The 9,780-nt window shown below is 44.2% G+C and overlaps 1 protein-coding gene across 1 annotated transcript; it reads left to right on the top strand.

Moving 5' to 3' along the window:
* The first annotated feature begins 1,145 nt into the window (after positions 1 to 1,145).
* LOC119730482 lies at positions 1,146 to 1,598 on the top strand. Its single transcript, XM_038203419.1, has one exon. It carries the CDS (start codon positions 1,146 to 1,148, stop codon positions 1,596 to 1,598), a length of 453 nt encoding a protein of 150 aa, XP_038059347.1.
* The last annotated feature ends 8,182 nt before the right edge of the window (positions 1,599 to 9,780 follow it).

Genomic DNA, 9,780 nt, shown 5'->3' with positions numbered 1-9,780 from the left:
AATGCATCCTCTGCATAAGCTGGCAGGATTGAGTGACCAACACGGAGGTTTGAGAGCGTGCTGGCATCCCGAGCACGTTTGTTCTACTCAGCATGAGACGTCTTAGATGGCATGGGCCATGTCAAGAGGATGGCCTCAAGTCTGCTCCTTAAGGATCTCCTTTATGGAGAATTTGCTGATGGTACAAGACCTGTAGGGGTACCCCATCTCCGCTATAATGACAGCCAGACATAGGGAACAGCCATGTTCATCTGTTTATAATTGTACCCTTTCTTGATTTTACCAACATTGAATTTGAGAGCAGAGTTACATACACTCATTCTATTAACTATTTGTTGATTGGGTTTTGAAACTTGATATACATGTAAGTGTACATGTGTTCTGTACGCTATGGCTGACTCAACAGAAGAACGACAGCAGTCTTCGCCTATACCCTTCCTTGATACACCAGACATACCAGAAACACAAGATGCGCAACCCCTCTAAAGTGAATTGACATCAATACTCTTCAACCCACAGCTGCTTCAGCAAATACGAGATCATATCTTCAGCAAAGAAGAACGCCTCAGCGGACGTTCAAGAGCCACCAGATCTTCGAGGCAATCTTCAAGATTTTGAGGAGTTTTGGTCAAGGCAACGCTCTATGCCGATGCAGCTGCCTTGAAAGCGAGGCTTGAGTTTGCAGATGTTGAAGGAAAACAGAGAGCAGAGGTTGAACGACAACAAGCTGAACTCAAGAAAATCCAAACTTTGACAGACCTGCTTGAAACTGAAGCAAGATTAAAGGCCATCCAGCAAACAAAACGAGAAGAATATGCTGAAAATGTGACTGATTATGTAAAGGAAACAGACAGCAAAACTTCACTAGTAGAAGAATACACCAAATCCCTGCCTACCCCGAACGCTACTCACGGAGTGCATGAGTCTGCCGCAAAGTCAGTCTCACCAGTAGGAACACCGGAAATTCCACAGCCAGCCAAAGACTCCAGTACATCACAGCAGCAGATCAAGAATGAGTTGAAAACGGCCAGTCCACAGACTCCGCTGCAAGATCTCACAGATACGTTTGCAGAACAGATAAACCTGAGTCGTCGACCGACGCCAGAGCCTGGTGTATTTACTGGCGACCCCCTTAGGTATCCGAGATGGAAGCGTGCCTTCAAAATACTCATGGAACAGAGGGGCATCCCAAGCTGAGCATCCAACAGAGGGACATCCAACAGTACCTGGGTGGAGCTGTGAAGGAGTCCATAGAGGGCTTCTTCTTCCTCTCAACGGACGACGCATTTGACAAGGCAAAGGAGCTTCTTAAGAAGATATTTGGCGATCCCTTTGTTATTGCCAACGCTTTCCGCAACAAGTTGGAATCATGGCCCAAGATCTCTCCTCCGGATGGAACGGGGATGCGAAATCTTGCCGACTTCCTAGGTCAGTGCCAGGTGGCTATAGAGACAATTGGTAGCCTCCAGGTTCTCGACGACGAAAGAGAGAACAGAAAAGTACTCGTCAAGCTCCCTGACTGGTTGATCAACAAATGGGCTAGAAAAGCTGTGGAGTTCAAAGAAAAACAGAAGAAAGTTCCTCCAGTGACTTTGTAAAGTTCATGCAATTTGAGGCCAAGATTGAATGTGACCCTGTGACTTCAATACAAGGACTCAGATGACAAGACTGACTAAACGACAAAGGTGAAAGGATAATAACCCCAGGAGGGAGTTCCTTCAAATGAGGCAACAAAGAACAACAACACAGGAAGGGGGATCCAGAATCCAAAGTCCTGCCTTCTCTGTAGCAAGAATTACAACTTGGGCGATTGCTGGGAACGTCAGAAACAGCCATTTGAAGAGTGCAAGACTTGTGCGATGAAAAAGAGGCTTTATTTCGGATGTCTTCAACAAGGGCATATGTCAAAGCACTGCAAGCGGAGAGCCACGTGCAAAACCTGTTCAAAGTCAGTATGGCTTCAGGGCCAAATATTCGACTGAACTTGCCTTGATTGGTTAAGTTGATAAAATAACATCTAGTCTGGACAAACGTGAACATACGATTGGTATTTTTTGGGATCTTTCTAAGCACTTCTTATTTATATTAATGATATTTGTAATTCTACCCGACTTCTGACGTTCAACTTATTTGCAGATGATACAAATATATTTTACAGTAGTAAACATTTGAATGATGCTGTTGACATAATGAACAATGAGCTAACTAATGTATTTGAGTGGTTTGTATGCAATAAATTATCTTTGAATTTTAAGAAAACACATACGATGGTTTTTACAAATCGATTTATAGATAAAAGTATTCAGATTCGTTTTAACAATCATCACATTGAAATGGTTGATTCCTGTAAGTTTTTGGGGATCATTATTGATGATAAGTTAACGTGGACAAATTTTTGTCAGAAAGTCCTTACACTTATATATCGCAACCTTGGTATTCTTGATATTTTGTCCCATCCCGTGTTCTATTTTCAATTTATAATACATTATCCTTGCCTCATCTTCAATATGGTATACTTGCCTGGGGAAATACTCATAAAACCTACCTTGATAAATTGCTCGTTTTACAGAAGAAATCTTTAAGACTGATTAATGGTTCGAGTTTTAAGGATCACTCTGCCCCGCTATTTGTTAAGTTCAACACCTTATCTGTATATGATCTTGATAAATATAAACTGTGTGCTTTAATGTATAATTTTGAAAAAAAATGCTGCCTTTGAATATTAAATCGTTTTTTTTTTGTACTGAACACAGATATTCATCATTACGACACGAGGTCGTCAAATAAGCTTCATCTTAATAAAGTTAGAACATCCCTACACCTCTCAACTGTATGACACCAGGGGCCCCTCCTTTGGAATAAAATTCGATCTCTCTGCCCAATGACCTCAATTAGAGCATGTAAATTGTATTATAAAACTACTTCTCCTTATGGCTAATATCAATGGTGATTAAGAGCAAAATTATTACTTTATTGCCAAGTACAATTATGAACAAGACATGTAAAGCCAAGGATGGTAAATTTACTTCAAGTAACTTATTCTTATTTTGTAAAGTCTTACATGAGCTCGTGAATTTAATGTAATTACATTATTGATATATCCTATGATTATTCATGAATTGTATAACTACATGTATTCCTTGTGAAGTGGGCAGACCTAGTACAAGCTTTGGCTTCTTGTCTGGCCTCCCCATACTATTATTTCAAAGTTCCGTTACAATGTGTACCTGATGTATATTATTCAACTTAATTACCTTATAGTATGGAAATAAACCTGAAACCTGAAACCTGACAGTTGGTGAAAGCCCAAAAGGATGTTCAGAAGAGAATGTTGACAACATTCAGTTCTCCTTCAGAAGTCGTGGTAAGGAGATGGTAAGTCCCTACGAAGTTGCACAAATGATGGAACTAGACTTCTCTGAGAGAAAGTTAGACGAGGTTGCACTGTCTCAAGACGACCGTAAGTTCTGGACCAAGATGGAGGAGGGCATTCATCAAAGATGCGACGGTCACTTTGTCATGCCGTTACCCTTCAAGCAAGCAGAACCTAAACTTCCAAATAACAAGATTCAAGTTCGTCGGCGTCTCAAGGAGCTAAGGGGCTGGTTCAAAAAGAACCCACAGTATTACAGCGAGTACAATACATTCATGAATAACAGCATCAAGAGTGGCTATGCAGAGAAGGTTCCTTAATCTGAGCTTCATGTCTCTGATGACTGTGTATGGTACATACCCAATCAAGGTGTCTACCATCCCCCCAAAAACTGAGAAAATCAGAGTGGTCTTTGACTGCAGTGCCAAGTTTAAAGGAAAGTCATTGAATGACTATCTCCTTCAGGGTCCTGACCTGACCAACACACTTGTGGATGTGCTATGTAGGTTTCGACATAACCGATCGCTCTTATGTGCAACATAGAGCAGATGTTTTACCTGTTCTATGTGATTCCAGACCACCGGAAGTTCCAGATGAATGTCCATCTGTTTGGTGCGGCATCCTCCCCCGGGTGTGCGAACTTTGGTATCAAACAAATTGCGAACAACTACGAAGAAGAATGCGGTTCTGCAGCTGCAAACTTTGTGCGAAATGACTTCTACGTGGACAACGGTCTGAGATCTGTTTCCACAAGCAAAGAAGCCATTGAGTTGATAACGAAGACCAAGGATCTCTGTGGCAGAGGTGGTTTGCGTTTGCATAAGTTTGCCTCCAATTCACGAAAAGTGATGGAAGCAGTTTCGCCACAAGATCGTGCCAAAGGAATCAAAAATCTTTACTAGCGTCACGACTCTCTCCCCATCGAGCGAGCACTTTGCGTCCATTGGTGTATCGAGTTGGACACATTTGAGTTAATCGTTCTGAAAGACCAACCACTCACAAGAAGAGGAGTCCTTTCTACGACCCGTTCGGTATACGATCCTGTTGGATTTGTGAGTCTTGTCCTGTTGGTTGGAAAACAGATATTACAGAAGCTGTGCAGAGATCAGGCAGAGTGGGATGATCCAGTTCCTGAATCCTTACGGCCAGCTTGGGAACGGTGGAGGAGCGATGTTGCCCTTTTGGAGAACTTCAAAATGCGACAATGCTCTTTTCCTGAGAATTTTGGTCATGCTGAATCAGTAGAGATTCATCATCTCTCTGATGCGAGTACCACTGGCTATGCCCAATGTTCATACCTGCCAATCACCAATGACCAGCGTGCACTGCATCCTGATCATGGGGAAATGCACAGTCTGTCCTCTATAGCCTGTTTTGCCACGCCTTGAGCTAACAGATTCGATCCTCTCTACGAACCTGTAATGGTAGAGGACCTGCGCCAGGTGGAACTAGAAATCCTGAGACTGGTGCAGAAAGAGGTCTTTGCCGAGAAAATTAAAATCTTGCAATCTCTCAAGGTCAACAGTAACAACCCTAGTAGATCTTAGATTTGAGAGCGTAACAAGCTAATAAAGACTAAGAGTTGTCTCTTCAAATTGGACCCATTTCTAGATGCTGAAAACATTCTGCGAGGTGGAGGCCGCTAACCTCAAGCACCCAGCTGTCTTGCCCAGAAAGCACCACATCACCGAATTGATCATTCGACATTGCCATCAGCAAACCCAACATCAGGGTCGGGGCATGGCTGTAGCTCGGCTGTTTCCTACTACACATCCAAATGTTTACGAAGCAGGAAGCTCTTCGGGCAAGTTCAAGAGCAGAAAATGGCGGACCTGCCGGAAGACCGTCTCGAACCGGCACCACCATTTACCAATTTTGGCGTGGACTTCTTTTGCCCTTGATACATCAATGAGGGAAGAAAGGAATTGAAGAGATACGGAATTCTCTTCACGTGCATGGCAACACTTGCCATTCACATCGGAAAAGCATCAAGTCTCAGCTCAAACTCATTCATCAACGCCGTACGGATATTCATTTCCATTCGTGGGCCAATACGACAGTCTGAGTCCCAGCTCAAAAAAGCTGTTGCTAAAATGGACCATAGCTCCGTGAGGCAGTTTCTCTTGAAGAGGGATGCGATTAAAACCACTACGAAGTCAAGATAAATGCTCCTTCAGCCAACCATACAGGAGGAGCATGGGAACGACAGTTCTGTGCTTAGAGTTCTGGGACCACTGTTGCATCAGGTAGGCTCACAGCTTGATGATGAGTATTTGAGAACACTGATGTTTGAAGCAGCTGCAATTGTCAACAGTAGACCTCTTACAGTGGACAACTTGAATGACCCAACTTCGCCTGCGCCACTTACCCCAAATCACCTGTTGACGATGAAATCCACGATCATCTTGCCACCGCCAGGAAGGTTCCAACGTACTGACATATAATCCCGCAAACGATGGCGTCGAGTTCAAAACTTGACGAATGAGTTTTGGTCACGCTGGAGGAAGGAGTTTAATCAAAACCTCCAACTGCGTCAAAAGTGGATACGACCACAAGATGACCTTCACATTGGGGACATTCTCATCATCAATGACGAGAATCTTCCTCGCAGTCAATGGTTGCTTGCTCGGATTGCTCAGGTGTTCCCAGGCGAGGACAATCCAGTAAGGAGGGTCAAACTCGCTATTGGTGACCCCACTTGGATGACAAGAGAAGGCGAGTCCATTCTGAAAAGTTTCTGGAGTGTACCATCCAGAAGCTTGTCTTACATGTGGAGGACTTGGAGACCAGGGAAATCCCCAACGAGGAGCCATGAGTAGCTTTAACATACATGTTGTGTTTAGTATTTGAATTCTAAGATAACCTGTTGGTTTATTGTTGTTTAACACTAAAAGGGCCGGGGCGGTATCTGCCACCCCTCCCGACTTTTTCCGCAAAAGCCTTTAAACAAAAATTTGCGACCCAAGCTGTTATGACTTTTAAGCCACGAGCCTTGCGCATCTTTTGACACCCAAAAATATAAAAATTGGATCTGGGGTTGTCGTGCAGAGAAAGAGTTTCCGGCGCTATGCGCCGTGAAAACTGAATTTTCCCATATACGTCGTGTACACAGACCAGAATTACCATTCGTACATATGAATATTTAATGAGCCATAATTCCGAAACGCTTTGACTTATAGGCATGAAATTCCTTGGGTATGTTTGTGCAGAGTTGCTCAATGCATGTACCGAGTTTCAGAATGTTTCGTCACTCGATGGCCGAGATCTAATGGGGGGGGGGATCCCCCCCCGGCTGAGAGATGTTCAAAATAACCCGGCCCTTTTAGTGTTAAAGTGCTTGACTTTAGAAATTTGATTATCTTGTTCGAAGGTGTTATCGCCACCGATAAGATTTCTTTGCCCTTTACTTGGGTCCAAAACATAAGTTCCGTGACCATTCTCTGCCTAGGATGGTTTGACGATGGATTTGACTTCTATGGACCATTTATAATGAAATTAGCCCCCCGGTCCCTCCCAAAAATCCCGGCGTTTTTCGCTAGAAGGCCAAATCCAAGATGGCCGCCGGCGCCATCTTGAAACATTAATTTTTGAACCAGAGCACCTAGAATCATGTATGAATACACTATTTTTCAGGTGAGTTGACCATGAGGATTCCGATTCGGACATCAGTTTGAAGATATGACGTCATTTTGACCCAGAAATCCAAGATGACCCTTATTCGATAGAGCATAAACATAAATTTCAAACGGGAGCACCTAGAATCAAGAATAAACACATTTGGCAAAATCGTTTCGCTGATGCAATTGAAGAAGGTCCTGGACCCTTCCAGCATGAATGGAGCGAGAACCCCGCAGCCAGACATGATGGTTTAATGGTTCTTAAGGAGTGAGGTCCGAATGGGATCGAGGGCCATATCAGCTGGTTTTAAAAATGATTAGCACAATGAAGTTCTGTCTTGTTTTATAACAAAGCACACTTCATTTTCAGGTTTTGTCCCCACTGACTACGGCAATCATCATAATCATCATCACTACATATATGTTGGCACCAAATTATTCGCTTTTTATATATCTTATATAACAAACACTTCTGCCATTACCTCAATTGAGATGTGGAGAAATCAAGAAAAAGGCCTTGTAATGGAGCGGTCAGAACAAGTTTTGAGACGTCCACAAAACTGTCATTTGCAATAAATGTCCTGTCGGACAGTGTGTCTGTGATACATTTAGGTTGACCTTTTGAAACACCAAGAAACTAGACAAGAAACTTGAAACAAACCTACAAAAAAGAAAAACAGAGGTTGACGAATGTCAATCTCAGTCTGTTGTCTAGTTCTGTTGCCCAGCTGCGGCTTCAGCTGCCAAGGAGCTGCAATCGAGTCTGGGGGCAATGCATCATAAAACAAAATGTTAATGGAGCTGTAACATGGATTAAGCAAAGCACCCAGAATCAAAGCCAATCCTGATTTCGTATGATCACGCATGGCCAGATTTCAAGAGACACACATTAACCATGGAAGATCAGAGCCTGCAAGACAAAATTGACTGTCTGATCGATCCTGCATTATGATCACCCCTTTGCGCTTGAGATCAGATATCACCCTCAAATGCCGGTTGAAATTATGTGCGTAGCTATCAGAAAATAAGTGAAGATGACAAACTCTCACGAATGCACTATGCCTTTCTCCATGAGGATCAAACGATCTTCTTTGACCACATCAGAACAGTTATCTTTGAGGAACATAAGCTAAGGGTACTTTAGAGCCTCCTCAGAGATGACAGGATAAACCTTCTCTGTGTGTATGGCTTCCCAACATCCAGGGTCAAGTCACCCTATTCATGTGAGGGCAAGATTGCCTTCCACTCCCATCCTCGAAGGAGACAGAGCGACCTAGACTGTGACGCGTCTGTCTGGGGAGGGTGGTTCTTATGTCGAAGCAGCACGGTCTTCCATCGGTGTCAGCATAGCAGATAGCAACTGGTGCACAATGTGGCTGATTGGTTTAGGAATGAATAATCAAACTCGTTCCGTAGGCACCGAGGGTCAAGGAGCTAGATCAGGAGGAGGAGTTCTGCTTGCAATCTGCTTTGCGTGGGAAGAGGGGGTAGATCTGTCCTCGAACACCCCCCGTCACATCTATCATCACACAGTATGTCATAAAGCGACCAACCACATCTGCCAGAAATGCCACCATCACCCTTCTCGGGGTGACTTACAGCAAGGAGCTTATTTACTCCTACTACAAGCTGGACATGAGGATCAGCTACTTAAATGTGCTTCTCCTCCGTGACCTTTAGACCATGCATGACCTGGAGCGGTGCTCGGTCTCTCCTGAGGAGGTCGCTGAAGGAGAACCAAACATCAGTGAATGGCAACCTGATACAGCCGAGCAAACTATTCGGTGTCATGATGGCTTGAATATGGAGCAGGGGAAGCGCAAGGCTTACACTGACTGCCCAACAAGTCAGTTGTGAATCATGTCAAAGACAAGCTGTCTTAATCATCGGCACTAAGCGCATGGCTCTGTACGTTGCATGATTAGGGTGGATGGGTGGCGCACAGCGCGGTGTGGTCCTTTATGACGTACCTGCTTTCATCTCAGCCTCCTCATCAGCCAGTATTTGTGAGACAGTCTTTACGTCTTTGATGCGCATAAGCTCATCCTGGATATTTGCCTTTTTCTCATGTACAAGAGGTTCTACACGCTGCAGAAATATCAAGTTACAGCGGTGCGTTTCCTCCTCCTATAATGTTGTTGTTGAGAAAGTCATCAGTGTCAATGTCACTGATGATTGGTTCTTCATCAGCGATTTCCTTGGGACAGACCGAGCACCGCTCTAGGTCAAGCATGGTTCAGACGTCTTGCAGGAGAAGCACGCTTGGGTAGCTGAACCCCATGACCAGCTTCTACTAAGAGTCAACAAGCTCATTGCTGCATGTAAGTCATCCCGCGAAGGGTGACGGTGGCATTGATGAAGGAAGTGGTTGGTCGCTTTATGACGTACTGTGTGATGAGAGAGGTGAGAGAGAGTGTGTTTGGGGACAGATCTACCCCCTCTTCCCACGCAAAGCAGATATCTGCTGCACCATGAAAAGCGAGAGCTGCTCCCCCTTTTCTAGCTCTGGAACGAGTTGGATTGAACTGATGACATCTTTGAGCTGCTCAGCCACATTGCGCACCAATTGCTTACTACTATGCTGACACCGATCGAGGACAGAGCTGCTTCTACAAGACCCCCGCCCCCTCCCAAGACGTGTCATGGATTAGATCACTCTGGTTCCTCCGAGGGTTGGAGCGGAAGCCGATCTTGCCCTCAAACTCCCGGGTTAGGATATCTTTTATAGAGGATGACTTGACCCTGGATGTTGGGATTAGGGTTAGGTTTAGGGTTACTGTTCTTATATAA

This window comes from Patiria miniata, unplaced genomic scaffold, assembly GCF_015706575.1.
Source record: "Patiria miniata isolate m_02_andy unplaced genomic scaffold, ASM1570657v1 HiC_scaffold_1, whole genome shotgun sequence".
In the NCBI taxonomy this organism is placed as follows: domain Eukaryota; kingdom Metazoa; phylum Echinodermata; class Asteroidea; order Valvatida; family Asterinidae; genus Patiria; species Patiria miniata.
Note: the sequence above shows the minus strand (reverse complement) of the source record. Positions and strands in the feature narration are given on the sequence as shown.